An 18,685-nucleotide genomic window follows, 5' to 3' on the forward strand; every position below is an offset into this window, starting at 1 on the left:
ATTATTTTATTTGGCCACATAACATGGTGAGTGTATCATTGAGTATTCAAGTATTATCCTTTGGAGAATTAGTTCAAGAAATCTCTCAGATGGATAAACTATTCATATGAGGAGATTTAAATTGGCATGTGGGCAATGAGACGGGCAACTATAGAGATTTCCATGATGACCATGGTTTTGAGAAGAGAAACGAAGAGGGGAAGTCATTTTATATTTTTGCCATAGCTATTTGGTCCTTGGATAAGATTACGTTCAAGGGAGGTTCTACTACAAGAAAACCTTGTTGGGGATCTTTTTGATCGAGTTGGATTTGGGTCTCGGTGGAAACTATCAGCTCCCCTGGTTCATTTTCAGTACCAAGTCCTAAAATAATTTTAAAAATTAGCGTGTCTTGGGAAGTATTCCAATTGAATTAATGGCTCAAAGACTGAATAATTGCGATAAACTATGACTTACTTGAGTGAAGCGTGGCATGGAAGCTAAAAGCTTATTGGTTTAGCATGATAGAAAAATCAGTGCATGCTTGCATGGATACTGTTCTTGGAATATAGTGGCTAAGGAAATCTAAAGAAAGCTTGAAGAAATGCCCTTAAAAGTTTGGAGAATTCCTTCTACAAGAATCAAGGTTTCCTGCACTTAGAGAAAAGCTTGCTCTGCTTGGTGCAATCCAAGGTATTAAATATCAGTAATATCAGAAATATCGGTAGTCCGAAAACACGGAAATATCGATGGAAATATCGGGATAATATCGATATCGATAAAAATTACATGGAAACCACGGAAATTGTAAGAAAAACTTGGAAATTTTTATTGAAACTTTGCAGGATGTTTATTTAGTCAATTATCTATTAGTTTATCACAAAAAATTGGAAGGAAATGCATTGCATGATGGATTTAACATTATCAAGTTGATTATATAGCGAGCTGACAAACATTGTGAGTGTAGAAAATATGTAGTAATTAATGAAAGAAGTCTAAACACACCATAATCATTTATATATAATGAATTAGTACAATATTTTACACTTTAGTACCACATAGAGTTCCTATGAGGTTCAAATTTTTCACTATCTTCATCATCTCTATGTGTAGAGTGAGTGTATTGTGAAGAGTAGTTATCAAATGATAAATCTCCAAAATAGTTTTGCATGTAATTGTTAACATGCCACCCATATGGATCCGAGATTGGTTGAGGTTGTCCATAAGCAAAATCATTTGAAGATTGAGTCTGGGATTGTTTCCATGAGTCGCTCGATTCCATCCCAACAGGAATGGGATATGAAGGGTAGGGAAATGGTTGGTTATGAGTATAACTATAGTTACTACTTCCCACTCCAACAGAGTCCGAAGTTCTAGATAACGAGTCATCTTCTTGACTTGACAAAATTCTCTTGCCTCTTTCTCTACGAGTATAGTCATTCCCTATGGCACCAATTCCTGGTTCTGCCCGCCTACTGCCATGGTCATCATCCTGTGTTGCATGCGTGAAGTTTGCCTCACCAGTGAAGGGGGTCATAAATCCGGGAGGTGGTCCATAATAGTTTCCATATCCACCACCACTACCTCCAGCTCCACTGTATCCTTCATCATTCCCACCTCCGGTGGTAGGTGAGTCTCCTGATCTTGTACTAGAGCTATCATTAGTATCAGCATGATGTTGTGGTTGTGTAGGATTGGAAGAAGGTGGAATTCCAATGTTTTTTTGTCTTGGGCGCAAAAGTTCTTCCAAAGAGTCAGCGCTGCTAGATCCCACATCCTCCTCTAATACTCTTTCTACATTTATCCCTTCATTACGTGCTTCTTCAGCAACTCTGGAAGCTGGGTTGCCTTCATCATTATCTAAATGAAAATGTCTAATCCATTGATAAAGTTGGTTACCCATTGTATCATCATCTTCACCAACAATATCAAACACATCTAGTGGGTCACCACGGTCAACATGATCTATTTCTGCTTCCTTATCTCGAATTTGAAGCTTCATGTTGTAGTAGCAATAAACTAATTTTTCCAACCTACTATGAGCCAACCTATTTCTTTGCTTTGTGTGTATGAGTGCAAATGTGCTCCAATTTCTTTCACAAGCAGATGAGGAAGCTGTTTGTGATAATACTTTAATTGCTAACTTTTTCACAGTTGGTGCATCGGTCTCATACATGATCCACCATTCAGCTACAATGAAAAACAATGTTGATAAGCCTAATAACTCGAACAAATTCTATTATAAACTTATAGTGAAATATGTTTACACTCACTAAGAGACATTGTTGTTCGATCAGCAATTAATGTTGGTTCTCCAAAAATTCTTCTTGCATCTTTAAACCATGTTAGCTGAATTCAATAAATCGTGTTAGTTTAATCCAACAAAGTAATTATTATAATTTAAGTAATTGTGTACCTCATTTCCAAATTGGCCAACTGTTGGTGATGCAGGGTCTAATTTAGAGTATACATTATGTACAGCACGTATAAAGGTTCATCATCTCCAACACCGGGTCTGTATTGGTATCGAGGATTCAAATAATATGCTGTTCAAAGAAACACATACTCTAATAAGAGAAATAATACTTATGCAACTAAAGAAATGAATTGCAAATTATAACATAATTTATACCTGCTGCATGCAAATCGTGGTATAATGTTTTATACCATCGGTCTTCAATTATCTTTATGACCCACCTTGCACCATGTTTTCTTTCCAATTCATCCTTCACTACACGCATCAACTCATATACTGCCCCCATAGTAGGATACACTTCTGTGTCAACGATCCGTAAAACTTTGTAAAGAGGTTCAAACACTTGGCACACATGTTCTGATTGAGTCCAAAAAGTATGATCAAGCACTATACTTTCCACCATACGACCTATATTTAAGCGGCTGAAATTGTGGTTGGCCCAATCGTCACTAGTGAATAGTTGCTTCAACCCTGCTTTCTTCTTAAGTAGGTTGTCTAATGCAATATAGTTGGTGGCGAATCGAGTGGTAGCTAGACGAATAATTTCTCCTTTGCAAAATTCACGCATCTTTGCCAACAACCAACCGTGATTGTAAATATAATTTGTGATCGTTCTAGCTCTTTTGACCACAGTAGCAACATTCTCTCTCTTCCCCATTGCCTCAAACATGAGATCAATACAATGTGCTGCACATGATGTCCAAAACACATTATGATGCTTCATTAACTTTTTTCCAGCTTTGACAAATGCAGAACCATTGTCGGTCACGACTTGGACAACGTTATGCTCTCCCACCTCCATGATTACATCCCTCAATAATTTGTAAATATACTTGTAGTTCTTTATATGGTCTGAAGCATCAACAGACTTCAAAAAAATTGTCTTTCCCTTGGAGTATACCATGAAATTTATGATAGACAATCTAGTCGGGCCAGTCCATCCGCCACACATGATTGTGCAACCATTAGTTTCCCACTTTGACCTCAACTTGTTAACATACTCGCCAATGTCTTTATACTCCATATCCAAATATTTGTTTCTTATCTCATAGGGAGTGAGAGGTTGTACTCCAACACCGGCCTGTTGACATCCCACTACCATATTTTTGAAATGATGTGATGATGCTTTCTCAACAGGGACATTTTCATAGATAATGAACTTGCTAATTAGACGCCCCATTCCCTCCTTCACATTACCTCCAGTGAAATAACTCCAAACACTCTTTTGACGTGCTTTAGATGACTTATATAAACTTGGGGCTATTGGTGGTGTTGGTTGTGATTCTCTAAGACTGCCTCCACGTCTCAGTTGTGCACCACCACTTGTCCCGGAACCTTGTGCTCTATTAGGAATTTTATGAAGGTGTTCTCTTTCCCATGCTGACTGTTTGGAGGCACGTAATGCTTGTTTCAAACTGGGTCGTTCTTCAGGTCCCATGTCATCATCATATTCGTCCTCATCGTCATCATCATCACAACCGCTTGGCCAATGACTTCTCCTCGTAGCCCAGCTCGAATATTTTCCATTCCATGTGTTATCTTTTCCTTCTGCTGTTTTTTATTTTTTAATAATGTGCTGATGAATGCCTTCACTTCTGGGGGGACATTATCGTATCGTTGGACATTTTTTGTTGGATCTAATCCACTAAGATAGTACTTAAGTCGTGTGACTCCGCCACTCTTCATTACCCGACCACAATATTTGCAAATTGTGCCATGTTTGTTTCCGTCTATTGGGTCTCCATGTTCCCAAGCTGGATCACGTTTAGTAACTCCACTGGACATCTTAAACGTACCTATATTTATTTTTCATGAAAATTAGACAATTATTTTTTGATAAAATAAGAGAACCTAAATAATAAAGTTATTCTACAAAAGAATTAAATACGAAGTAAAGAAAATGATTGTAAAAATTTAAGTAATTATACAAATAATATGGAATAATAAAACCTAATATTAATGAATAATAATCCAATTTGATAAAAAAAATAATCCTGATATAAAACATAGTGATGAATAATAATCTAATTTAATGAATAATCCAATTTGATAATAATCCAATTTAATGAATAATAATCCAATTTGATAATAAAAAAACCTAATATTAATGAATAATAATCCAATTTGATAATAAAACCTAATATTAATGAATAATAATCCAATTTGATAAAAAAATAATCCTAATATAAAACATGGTGATGAATAATAATCCAATTTGATAATAATCCAATTTAATAATAATCCAATTTAATGAATAATCCAATTTGATAAAAAAATAATCCTAATATAAAACATGGTGATGAATAATAATCCAATTTGATAATAATCCAATTTAATAATAATCCAATTTAATGAATAATCCAATTTGATAATAATCCAATTTAATGAAGAATAATCCAATTTGATAATAAAACCTAATATTAATGAATAATAATCCAATTTGATAATAAAAAAACCCTAATATTAATGAATAATAATCCAATTTGATAATAAAACCTAATATTAATAAAATAATAAATAACATTAAACATATTAAAATTATCCTAGGGAATAATTATACAACATTACTTAATTACTTAAAAAAATTAACATGTAATTGTTAACATTACTTAATTACTTACAAAAAGTAACATGCAAGTATTAATTACTTAAAAAAATTAACATACGAGTCCACACAAATTTATTTGTTGTTGTATAAATTACAATAATATAAATATAAGTTTGTAAAACTTACCTTAAATATGGAACCCTTTGTGTTCAAGCTTTGGAATGGATCTGGAATGGCTTTGAAAATGGTAAGGGAAGAAGAAGAAACGAAAATGCTTTGAATGCCTCTGATACTCCACCTCTGATAAGGTGAAAGAATATAATAGACAATGGCACACTGTTCTGCATATGAAAGAATATCACGGACTCACAGTGGCACACGGTTTCATTATAAAAGCAGTATTATTTGATGTCTATGGTCTGAAATTGCAGAAAGTTATTGACATATTGTGAAATCAGTCAGGCCGCGTGAGTCAGATCTTAGATGAGATGACTCAACCACACACACACACATACATGACACCACACACGCACACAACACACGCACACTCACCTCACACGCATACAGTCTCTCTTTCAGACTGTCGAACCTTCTTTTTTCTCTGAATCTGAGCTCCCTTCTCCCCCTTCTCCATTCTCCCACAACAAGCACAGATCTCCCACGTCTCTCGATCCTTCTCCCACACACACACACACACACACGCACAGAGACCCAAGGTCTCTCAATCTTTCTCCCACTCCCACACACACGCACAGAGACCCACATTGGCAGATCGGCTTCTGCTTCTCCCTCGTCGCCGCCGTCTCTCTCCTTTCTCTCTGCACCGAGGGTCCGAGACCCACATACACACACGCACACCCATCATCATCAGCAACCTCGTCTTTCTCCCTCTCTTTCTCGTCTCTGCAACTCGGCGAACTCCGGCGAGGCCGTGGGTGTCGACTCACTTTCCGAACACCTCCGATCGTTTCACGGCAAACTTCATATATAAAAACGTTCATCTCGTCTTCTATTTCATTTTCATACCTAGATCGGAGTCTAGGGTCCTGTTTTACAGTCGGCCGGAGCTTCTACAGCTCCAGCGTTCTTCTCCGAGTATTCCCATTCCGATATTATTGATAATTTCGATAATATCGCGATATTATCCCGAAAACCATTTGGATAGTGAAAAAAATTTCGGTTCCCCTTAAAAACCGATAATATCGGCGATATTATCGGCATTTCGGACCATGGTGCAATCTCACTTTGATTCTTTCTTTATGTTGTCTATGTTGTTTTCCCATGTTATGTCCTCCCTTGTTGTACTAATTATAGAGGCTTTCAGGGGAGTCAACTAATACTTATATTCAAATAAAAAAATAAAAAAATAAAAGAAAGCGTAGGGTTCCTTTCCAGCTCCCTAAGGAATCATTTGGTTTTCTTACTTATTCTTGTTTTTGCTAAATCCCATTTCTCCTTTCCGATGGCGCATCTATAGTTTTTCTTTTTAATGTAACCTTGTAGAACATTGTTAGCCTCGCGAAGACTAGGTTGAACACCTTGCCCAAAGCACCTCTTTCATGGTCAATTGCCACAAATTTCTCTTTTGCCAACGCACACCATGTAAGGAAATGATTGAAGGATATAACGAAGTTGAGTAAGAATAGTTAAATGGTTTAATTGTTTATGGTTAGGATTATACATTTATTTTAGACATTGGGTTAGTTTTGGACCTCAAGGCCCAATGAGCACTGAATAATTAAGCCTATTGACTTAAGTTGTAGGACAACTTAATTGACAAAAGGGCACAAGGGCCCGCTAACTTGGTTAGGCCGACCATAGGGAGAAAGGCTTGAGCTTTCTCATTTAGTCACTTAAAATGACTATATAAGGAGCTTTATAGCCAAAAGGCTCAGTAAAGTTTCACAAGGCAAAAGAGAGAATACACTTCTCTCTCTTTTCTTCAGAAAGGTCAGTCACCCTAGGAAACTTTTCTAGTATTTGTTCTTCTATAGTCTCTCATCTTCTTCCAAAATTATCCTTGGTGACGGAACTTAGAGGCCCCCTACTTTGTGGGCTTTTGGAGAATTTCAACCATTCAATTTCATGGATCAAAGGAGCCAAGAAGCAAGAGGAGTTCATCCATGTTGATGGATTTAAGAAGCTAAGAGCAAAGAAATGAAAACTCTTTCTCTTGAATGATTAACCTTTACTTATTCAAAGAGGAATCAACAAAGGTATACGAAATCTCAAATCTTTCTCTTTGAATTTGAGTTGAGCTTTGGTTCGCCACAATTACTAGGCATTGAATTTCATTATTTAAGTTTTGTTTTAAAGTGCATACATGCATGCTTCCAGCATTTAATGGTTAAATGCATGTAATATGTTGCTCAATGAACTTAATATAATTAAAATTTTCCTTCAATAATTTTAGGAGTTAGAAGTTTGGGAGAAAATACGTTCTCAGTAGCTAAAGCTCTGGCTTTAAGAAATGCTCTCTGGACTACGAAAGGAAAAGGATAAAAAAAGTGTGCGTTGAAGGAGACTCAAAGTTAGTAATAGACGTAACTGCTGGCTCATGCTCAATTTTTTTGGAGGGTGAAGAACATTATTGAAGATATTAAATGGTTTTTAGACTTCTTTGACTCAATTTCTTGGGATTATGTACTAGTTTGGTAATGAAGTGCTTTTATAAAAAATGGGTATAAAAAAAACTGAGCTAAAAAAAGTGTTTGGTAAACACTTCAAAACAACTTATTTTCACAGTTTTGGGTTAAAAAAAGCTGAAAACGTGAAGCATAAAAAATGAGGTTATTCTCACAATACAATAGAAACAGTTTTTTTTCAAAGCACAGCAATACCAAACCAGCCCTATATCTTTTGAAAAGCCAACTTTGTGGCAGATGTAGTAACTAGCACATGATTTAAGGCCGCTAATTTTTATATTTGGACAAAATCTTGCAACCTAGGGCGAGAAAAACTCTCTTAATTAATTGTATTGGTACTGATTTGACAAAATAAGAATAAAAATTGTATTGGTACTGGTTGTGCTTGGATCCCTCTGCTTAATCTTATTTTCGATATTAATCCAATAAAATTTTACCTAAATCCAAAGTACCAAAAAAAAAAAAAATAAAATAAAAAATCCTGAATCGGGTAGTTATATCAATATACAACTAAAAAAGAGCATATCCACCTTCTCCCCCCTTTCTTCCTTCGAGCTCTGACCATGGCCCAACCTCGCTAGCCACCTCCGCCCGGCGCTTCCTCATCCGATTTCTGCAGTAAAAATGCGTTCAAAGGATAAAATCGCCTACTTTTACGACGGTAAACTCTCTCTCCTCCCCCAACCCTAAACCCTTACTCCCACAAATCTCTCTCTATCTCTCTTAATCCCAATGGGGTTTTCTGTAATTGTTGGATTATATATTTTCTTCCAACATTTAGCTATTTTAATCATGCGATTGTGGAAAATTTGGGAAATTTTAGTTTGACAAAAACAATGGGTATTTGCAGGGGATGTGGGTAGCGTCTACTTTGGGCCGAACCACCCCATGAAACCGCACCGGCTATGTATGACCCATCATCTCGTCCTCTCATATGATCTCCACAAAAAGATGGAAATTTATGTTAGTATCCAATGCTTGCTTGGTAAATTTTTCAATTTTTTATGTCATTGGGTGTGCGTGTTTCGGCGTAAAGTATTGATCTTTTTGTTGATTGTTGTGTTCCTCAGCGGCCGCATAAGGCATATCCGGTGGAGCTTGCGCAATTCCATTCAGCTGACTATGTCGAGTTTCTACACCGGATTACGCCCGACACCCAGCACTTATTCTCGAATGAAATGGCAAGATGTATGTCTATTTGGGGCATTGCTGTGTATATATTGTTAATTTGTGGCTTTATGTGTGCATTGATTGTTCTTCGTTGTGTGCTTGAACATAGAACAGTAAGTTAAGGAATGCTGCCATAGGTGTAAATTATAATAGAAATTTCGGTAACGAGATAGTGGTGTTCACTGCACTTACAGAATACTAAAAGAAAGAAATCAGGATCAACTATTTTAGCTAAGGTAGGGAATTTCAGAACTTCCTGATAGAAGAAATGGGTGGAGTCAAGATTAATAGGCTGCCCTTTGACCATGGTTCTTTTTTTTTTTTTCGGGCATGGTCAGTTTTACTTTTTAATAAGTCATTGAACTACAATTTTAATTTCTGCTTTGTTTCTTAGTGGCTACTTTTTTCTGTGATTTAACGTTTGTAACTCATTCAATGGAACCAAAATAAAGAAAAAGGGTTTGATATGGTGTTAATCGATGATCCATGTTAATTAGTTTAATTTCAAGATATTTTTGCCAGAAAGAAAGTGTCATTAACTGCCACAATAAGGTTCTTGGAGTCAGTAACATAAAATGGTTGTCAGAGTTTTCTTAAATTTTTCTATTATTGAGGATGAAAGAAAAACCTATGATAAGTTCTACGATATAAATCTTCACTTATTCTTCTCTTTGAGTACTACTCTTTAGCTTTCTGCATGAGTAGTTCAAACCTCTAACTTGGTTTACTGATTCATTTTTATTTCCTTTATGCCAGATAATCTTGGAGAAGATTGCCCTGTATTTGATAACTTATTTGAATTTTGTCAAATTTATGCCGGCGGAACAATAGGTAATTCTAGTTATATGATGTTGAAAATGTGGGTTGCAACTTTTCTACCATATCCACTGATTGAACTTTTTTGTGCAGATGCTGCACGTAGATTGAACAATAAACTTTGTGACATTGCTATTAATTGGGCTGGTGGACTGCACCATGCCAAAAAGTGTGAGGCATCTGGATTTTGTTACATCAATGACTTGGTCTTGGGCATATTGGAGCTTCTAAAACATCATGCCCGAGTTTTATATATTGACATAGATGTGCATCATGGTGATGGTGTAGAAGAAGCTTTTTATTTTACCGATAGGTATATAGCTGTTTCTTATAAGGAATATGGTTAAGGAATAGGATTATTGAATTATATGTATTGAAATAAATGAAGCTTACCTTACTGTTAGAAAAGTAGCTTGGTGCAAGGTGTAGATGAAAAATATTTGGTTGTGTTTGATATAAGCAAAATGATAATGCTTTTTGTATATAATTTTTATCTTGCTAAATGTTGCATCTATATGTTGAAACTACAGCAAAATGGGTGTTGATTATGCGAGTTAGAATTGTTGCTTGAGAAGATAACTTTGCATTCATGTATGTAAAAAATAAAAGTTTTAATATACCATTTTATGTAGTTAGAAATTTGGTTAAGTAATGATTTCTTAAATTGTTGTATAGCTTAACACATTCTTTGATCAGAAAATCTGTGATTCTAAAAATTTAGACATGACTGATATTAATTAACTAATGCATATAAGAATCAATATTACTCGCCATGATATACAGTTTCTTCTTCAGTTTCTGATATGCTCCTCTATATAGCAACCTATCTGTCATTTACTCTAGGAATTGTAGTTGATATAGCTATATGTCTTCTGATTGTTACCATTCCTATGAGTCCAGAAAAATTTAGAAGTTGATTTGACTAGAAATTTCCCTCCAATAGAGAATTTTTTTTTCGAGTGATTGTTCAGCTACCAGAACTTTTTAGGGTTTAGGTTTTGTGGTTTTGTTGAACTCTAATTGAATGAGGTGAAAATTTTATTTACAGGGTGATGACTGTTAGCTTTCACAAGTTTGGGGATCTGTTTTTCCCAGGAACAGGTGATGTTAAGGTAACCTCTAAAACCATTTTGTTTGTTTTTTCTTAGTATTTTTCATGGTGAAATTGTTAATCAATTAGAAAGAATGCATGAGTTAATTTGTCGTGGTATTCCTTTCTTAGACAACTCAGGGAATACTTTCGTGCTCAGCTGCAAGAAATTTAATGTTACACATACACACACACACACACACACAAAGAAATAAACATTTGTGCGAACACACAAGGAAATAAACATTTGTGCGCACACACACACACACAACCATGGGCATGTAAATATGCGAGATGCATAATAAGAACTAGCTGACGTGCTTGCTTCTTTGGACAAAGTTTTTGTTTGGTCTTGCCTTCATGTATTTGACAATCTGACATGAATTTTTTATGTTATAAAACCTGACATCGTTATATTGCTCGAAATGTTGTACGTTTCTTTGCTAGTCTTCAATGAGTTGAAATTTGTAATGGTGTTTAGTAATCATTCGTTTTGCAGGAAGTAGGAGAAAGAGAAGGCAAGTTTTATGCCATCAATGTCCCACTAAAGGATGGAATAGATGACGCTAGCTTCAATAGACTTTTCAAGACTGTAAGTTCTATTAAAAGCCAGATTCTTGACTTTAGTTTGGGTTTCATGGTGTTAAGTGTAAAACCTTACTTGCAATTTCAAATTTTGTAGATTATTTCCAAGGTTGTTGAGACATATCTACCTGGCGCGATAGTTCTCCAGTGTGGAGCAGATTCTCTTGCTGGAGACCGTTTGGGCTGCTTCAATCTCTCTATTGATGGTGCATTTCTTATTGTAATTAAAGAACTTTTTCCTCCTCTTCTATAGAGTATTGTCTTTAAAGCGTTTCATCCTTATTTTTTCTGATTAATTATTAAATGATCTCAAGCTAGCTGGAACTTTTGGTGGTTACTTATATGTTATGGTAGAGTTTAATCTGTGGTGACATTTGCTTTTTACAGGTCATGCTGAATGTGTTAGGTTTGTGAAGAAATTCAATATACCCTTACTGGTATGATCTTTATCTGATTGAACCTTGGCTGCCTTTCATCAATGTCGTATATCTTGTGTACATATAATGTTTTCTGTCTGTAGGTTACAGGAGGTGGGGGATACACGAAAGAGAATGTTGCTCGGTGTTGGACCGTGGAAACTGGGGTTCTTCTTGATTCAGAACTTCCCAATGGTACTTTTGTTAAATGAACTCTATTGCAAGCAGTTTCATTTTAAACTTTGTGTAGAGGAAACAGGAACATTGTTAAAATGAGGAGTGAGGTGAGAAGGAAAAAAAAAGTCCAGACTAGGTACATTAATCATGAAGATATGATCTTGGTTTGATAAGGGAAATGCTGAAGATCTTATCGCTCATTGTCTTTTGTAAAGACTTTAAAAGATATACTAATCACAACTAGTTTACATTCTTTAAGTTTGTAAAATTTCCAATGTTTCCGTTGATGTATTCATGGGAATTGCTGAGAAGGTTTTATCTAAATTCATTGGCTTCCAAGAAGGTTTTTCAGAATGTGAGACAACAATTTTATGGTGTTTATGTTGATTTTGATAAGGATTTGTGCCAGAATAAATCAATACATTTTATGATTCAGTGATAGTTTTTGTTGTGTCCATGATTTATACTTCAGTTCTCTTATTTAAGATCATGTGTGATAATTTTAGTTGTGTTGGGTTGATATGCAGCTTTATACTTGTCTTTTCTAACTGTCATGGCATTGGAGGGTTGAATGACCTTTGCCCTGCTGATTCCTGTGAGCATATCTTCTCGCTAACCAGCAGTGGCCTGCATGCATGACTGTTGCAAGTAAATTCCTATAATTAATAGTTTTATTTTTGGAGGTGTTTATTAATATGTTGTATTAGTTTGGGTAATTAACACTGGGCATATGGTTGGAAGCTTATGATTTCTGCATGCATTTCTATCTGCTGGCCAGCAATGACCTGCATGCACTTTCCCATCTTTCTCTTCCTTTTTTCTATTGTCTTATTGGTTGCGGTCTCATGGGCTTCTATTTTTTTTTTCCCAGCTGCTGAATTGGTGTCCCTTGCCATCGTCTGATTTTTAATTGTCGTGTGTAGATGCTTACATGGGTGTTAATGTTGCTTCTGCAAGCTCACTTATCAGAACATTTGAGCAATATTAAATCTGCTTAGTTCAGATAAATAGTCATATATCACTCCAGTGATAATTGGAATGGCCCCTTTTTCTATGCATGTGGGAGTCCATTTCAGCTTGGTTGTACCTTGAATATGATTATCTTATTTGCCTCTACCTTCTTTTTCTTTCTTGCAGAGATCCCGGATAACGAGTACATCAAGTATTTTTCTCCAGACTGCTCGTTGAGGATTCCGAATGGGCATATAGTATGTCATCAGTTAAAGTTTATGTAATTTTGCCTTGTTCAAAAAGTTGAAATTTTTTTCTTTGAACCAATTTGATTGCCACATCTCGTGGTGTTAGTGTGTAAAAAAATGGATTCATTTAACTGGTGGATATTGAAATACTTCAATTTCGTCATTACTAGTTAATTTTCAGTGATTCTTCTGAAAAGCCTAAATCTTTTTCTTTCCTTTGGATTTGCAGGAGAACCTAAATAGTAAATCATATCTTAGCACGATTAAAATACAAGTCTTGGAAAATCTCCGTTGCATTCAACATGCTCCTAGTGTACAGATGCAAGAGGTAAGTGATCGAGTAGTTAATAAGAATTCACCTATTTACGTCGCATCCATCATTCTCCTACTTTACTGCCTACAAATTATTGAATCATGAAATCCTTGAAAGAATTATGCTCTGATGTAATGTGGTTCACTCGTTTCAAGCACTTTGAAGAACAAATAAATTGAAAATGCTCTGTAAATCATATAGGATTGTCTAGGTTTGCATGAGAGATCCAAGAATTAGGCAGGTCTGTTAGGGTTGTTGATTTAGACATTCCACCAACCTAAGTGATCGTGTTCTATTTGTCATTGTTTTTAGATGGTGTGCAGTGTCTTCGAGTCCTATGATAGTATTAGGTTGCATGTTACCATTTATCGCGACTCGTGCGCATTTTCCGTTTCGACAGAATATATGAAAAGGCTAGTAGCTGATAAGACTTTTGGTAATGGTTTTTATATAGTTAGGTCAGTCGATGTAATCATTATAGGACTGACTCAGACACCCATCCAATTGTTGTATATGTTGACATGAAACTATGTGTTGTCTATTGCAGGTTCCACCAGACTTCTATATTCCCGACTTTGATGAAGATGAACAGAACCCTGATGAACGTCTAGATCGTGAGTAAAAATTCCCTGAATCAAAATGCATTATTCTGCTTAGGACTCGAAATATGTTGATTTCCATCTAGCTAATGACACTTCTTAATTTTATGAATTATCCTCCCAGAGAACACCCAAGACAAGCACATTCAGCGTGACGACGAGTATTACGAAGGGGACAACGATAACGATCACAACATGGATGATATGTAAAACTAGGGCGAATACTGTGTAGGTTTTTTGGTATATGGACTTCGTTTTCAGCAAGGGAATGCTTAACTACGGGAAATTACGTTAAATTCATCAAGAACATAAGGAATTTGCAGATGTGCCTGTTCGTATTGGTGTTGGAATCCTTGTTAATGCTGTAAATTGCATATATAGCAAATGATTTAAATCCAATTACAGTTTAGTCCCTGTTTTGTTGTTAGGGTAACTGTTGCTCTATTTTTTATGGGTAGTTTTATCGACACCCTTAGTCGATCTTCTAACTTCACAAACGGAAACTGAACAATTTGAATCCAACGAGGCAAGTTTCATTCATCAAATTTAAATCCAATGAGGTAGAGGGCGGCTGTGATTGAGTTCTCCCTTATGAAACTTTTGAGTTGTACACTTTATATGTTTATAGCGATTCACATGGCATCGTTAAATGATACTAGTCTTGGATAAGACTAAACAACGCATTAGAATGCCCTTGTTGACGATCATATACTCCAACAGCATCTAGGGTTTCAATGAACAACTAGGATCTAAGCAAGGCATCAGATTTAAATCCTGACTAGCTAGGAGCTTTAACTTGCAACTTTTTGTGTATGCAACTAAATAAAATTAAACAAAAATTGGGACACGAATCTGGAGTACTTTGCATACTTCTGTCCTCATGATCTTGAACATTTTGAATCGCTGTGTACAATATCGTGTCGATGAACTGAATTGAATAGTTTAAGTAATGGAATTTACAAATAAAGAACCTAATTTCTACAGAGTTGATCAAATCAAGCAACTTCTATGATCCAGCTGCTGTCTCAAAACCCGGCGGGGGTGGAATTCTGGGAACAACGACAGAGCTTTTGTTATAACCTGCATGGCACAAATAAGATCTTGCCATCTTCCCCTTCGTGCAACGAGCTGGTTTTGACGGTTGTGGTTGTGCAACAAACGAATGAAATAATAGCTCTTCAGCAGTTAACCTTCTTGAAGGCCGCACGGCAAGGCAACTCTTAAGAAAATCCCTGGCTGTACCTGTGATTTCAGCGGGGATTTTGGGAGTAGATACATGATCAAACCATGTCATCCTATCATCGAAATCGCTGTAATCACAACCAGAGTCCAAATCCGAGAGGGATTTTCCTGTCAGCATCTCAAGCACGATACAACCAAGAGACCAAATATCCGAGGGCTTGTCCTGCTTGTTATCCTCCAATGCTTCTGGCGACTGATACAGACGAGTGCCTCTCCATTCACCGTAGTTGTCCTTGCTCCTCTTAGCAAAACCAAAATCAGCAATCTTGGCCACAAAACTAGTAGGATTACCGCTACTAGTACTAGCACGATTGCGCACGAGCAGAATGTTCTCGGGCTTTAAATTGCAGTGAACATAATCGCACTTATGAATGTGCTTAAGCCCTTCAAGAATGCACCTTGTGTACCTTCTAACTTGGGATTTAGGCAATCCGCGACCGTTGGATTGCTCTATGAGATCGTCAAGGGTTCCTCCCGAGGCATATTCTAACAACAAGTTGTAGACCTCATCACCCTCGTCAGTGCTCGTGGTCTCTTCGCCAAAGCAATCGACAACAAAAGGGCAGCCCTTAATCTCACTGAGAACCTCCGCCTCGTGCTCGATAAACGCAGAATCTGACATCTCTGCCGATTTCACCACCATTACTGCCGGCAAATTGGTCAGCATACTACTACGCTGACCCCTTGTTTTTTTCTTCCGAGTAGCAAGAAAAACAGAAGCACAGCGTCCTTCTCCGATCAACTCTCCTCTCAACCAGTGCATTCCATGATGCTGATCCCACATACTTTCTCCTTGTAATTCGTCTTCTGCCTTTCGTTTCGTCATTCTTCTTTGCTCGAACGATCTTAGCTGTTTGCTTTCTTGGCAAGAAATTAAACAAGAGCAGCTAGGGTTTTAAGTTAGGAGGGAGCAGAAAGATGAGTACGGAATGAGTAAAGTCGGTCAGGTTTAATCGATGTTTAGCAGGAGTTTAATGAGTAGGGTTTCAAAGTTTGGTGACTTTGATTTATATACAACTAAGGAAGGTGCAAGGACTTTGCCGTTTGAAAAGGAATACGAAGGAGTAAGGACTTCAATTGTCGAACGCCAATTTTGATATGGAGACTTGGATCCCAAGCTACTAACGATTTTTATTGGACCGCTGTGAATTAGTGAAAATTTAGCAGATAAACATTTGTTTCCTAACAAGGAGAGGAGTTAGTGTCCCTTATTTAACAAGAACAGGAGTTACCCTCACCATAAAATAAAATTAAAATACAAACACTCTTACCATCTCACGCTGCGTCATCACATCGAGGTTTCATAAAATCTAACCGCGGCCGAACCATAATGATTTAGAATCTATTAGATTTGATATATCAACTGTTAGGGTTTGGAGGGAAAATACAATATTCATTAGAATTGAGTAGAATATGTATATATGAGGATAGGATGAATATATGAGCCTCGATAACAATCTTGCCAGGGATTTCAACTCGGTCAAAGAGAAAAAGAGTGTTCCGCACAGTTAACTATCCTCAAATGACAATGAAAAGAAAACATTACAATTGATTGTCTTCTAAAAAACGCATCGCAAATTAAATCAGGTGGGTCTCCATTCCATCTTGTCTCAACCAAGCATCTTAGTCCCACGCGAGCCAAACGAGGGGCAACATTATAAAAACTATATTAAAGGGGTATTCACTACAAGAAATTGGAGTTTTTATGTATGTGTGTTCATGCATATGCAATTAACATTTTCAGATTTTGATTATGAAAATTATGTTATATTATGATGAAATTGCTGTTGAATTATGTGAGTCAAAGAAAACAAGAAATTAGAAGCACGAACTAGGGTTTTGAAAATACTAAAAACCTAAAAAAATAGAGGAAATTTTAAGGCTGAGCCGCTGCCTAGAGCCGCGCCGCTGTGGTGACCCGTAGCGAGCTGCACCTGACTTGACCTGAAGCCAAGCCGCGCAGCCTTGAGTCGCACCAAAACGACACCGATTGGTGGCTGGGTTCTGCAGCCCTAATTGGGCTTGTTGCCCGCGAGTCCAAATCGCAATTCGCTGGGCTTCTCTCTGCTAAGCATGAAGCATGCTGCCACTGAGCTTTCTTCCCTCTAGGCCCGCTCCACCCTGATGGGTTTTCTAATGATGCAGCCTCCATCAGTCCGCCTGTTCTTAATTTCTGGGCTCTATTTTCTTAATTTCTGGACCCGTAGGCATCCAAAAACAATATGACCTGAATGTCAATATTTCCTAACAAGGAGAGGAGTTAGTGTCCCTTATTTAACAAGAACAGGAGTTACCCTCACCATAAAATAAAATTAAAATACAAACACTCTTACCATCTCACGCTGCGTCATCACATCGAAGTTTCATAAAATCTAACCGCGGCCAAACCATAATGATTTAGAATCTATTAGATTTGATATATCAACTGTTAGGGTTTGGAGGGAAAATACAATATTCATTAGAATTGAGTAGAATATGTATATATGAGGATAGGATGAATATATGAGCCTCGATAACAATCTTGCTAGGGATTTCAACTCGGTCAAAGAGAAAAAGAGTGTTCCGCACAGTTAACTATCCTCAAATGACAATGAAAAGAAAACATTACAATTGATTGTCTTCTAAAAAACGCATCGCAAATTAAATCAGGTGGGTCTCCATTCCATCTTGTCTCAACCAAGCATCTTAGTCCCATGCGAGCCAAACGAGGGGCAACATTATAAAAACTATATTAAAGGGGTATTCACTACAAGAAATTGGAGTTTTTATGTATGTGTGTTCATGCATAAGCAATTAACATTTTCAGATTTTGATTATGCAAATTATGTTATATTATGATGAAATTGCTGTTGAATTATGTGAGTCAAAGAAAACAAGAAATTAGAAGCACGAATTAGGGTTTTGAAAATACTAAAAACCTAAAAAAATAGAGGAAATTTTAAGGCTGAGCCGCTGCCTAGAGCCGCGCCGCTGTGGTGACCCGTAGCGAGCTGCACCTGACTTGACCTGAAGCCAAGCCGCGCAGCCTTGAGTCGCACCAAAACGACACCGATTGGTGGCTGGGTTCTGCAACCCCAATTAGGCTTGTTGCCCGTGAGTCCAAATCGCAATTCGCTGGGCTTCTCTCTGCTAAGCATGAAGCATGCTGCCACTGAGCTTTCTTCCCTCTAGGCCCGCTCCACCCTGATGGGTTTTCTAATGATGCAGCCTCCATCAGTCCGCCTGTTCTTAATTTCTGGGCTCTATTTTCTTAATTTCTGGACCCGTAGGCATCCAAAAACAATATGACCTGAATGTCAATATTTCCTTCTTTCGACGACCGATCCCTGTATGATCCTGTTTATTGAATAATTTGGTGACTATCAATCCATTAGTTTAGTGACCAGCAACCCACTTTTGTAAACTAACGATTCATCTACAATTAAACTTG

General features: G+C 36.9%; 2 protein-coding genes across 2 annotated transcripts; one reads left to right on the forward strand and one right to left on the reverse strand.

Moving 5' to 3' along the window:
- Window positions 1–8,141: 8,141 nt before the first annotated feature.
- Window positions 8,142–14,427, forward strand: LOC103413071 (histone deacetylase 9). Its single transcript, XM_008351563.4, has 14 exons — window positions 8,142–8,309; window positions 8,499–8,611; window positions 8,719–8,836; window positions 9,575–9,649; window positions 9,728–9,947; window positions 10,683–10,746; window positions 11,224–11,316; window positions 11,407–11,515; window positions 11,697–11,746; window positions 11,830–11,920; window positions 13,040–13,110; window positions 13,331–13,429; window positions 13,962–14,028; window positions 14,138–14,427. The coding sequence occupies exons 1-14, from the start codon at window positions 8,273–8,275 to the stop codon at window positions 14,221–14,223; spliced, it is 1,293 nt and encodes a 430-aa protein (XP_008349785.1). The 5' UTR covers window positions 8,142–8,272; the 3' UTR covers window positions 14,224–14,427.
- A 592-nt stretch (window positions 14,428–15,019) lies between these two features.
- On the reverse strand, window positions 15,020–16,081 carry LOC103413085 (mitogen-activated protein kinase kinase kinase 20-like). Its single transcript, XM_008351575.3, has one exon. It carries the CDS (start codon window positions 16,079–16,081, stop codon window positions 15,020–15,022), a length of 1,062 nt encoding a protein of 353 aa, XP_008349797.2.
- Between the last annotated feature and the right edge of the window lie 2,604 nt (window positions 16,082–18,685).

The sequence above is a fragment of the Malus domestica genome, chromosome 11, assembly GCF_042453785.1.
Source record: "Malus domestica chromosome 11, GDT2T_hap1".
NCBI classification, from domain to species: Eukaryota; Viridiplantae; Streptophyta; class Magnoliopsida; order Rosales; family Rosaceae; genus Malus; species Malus domestica.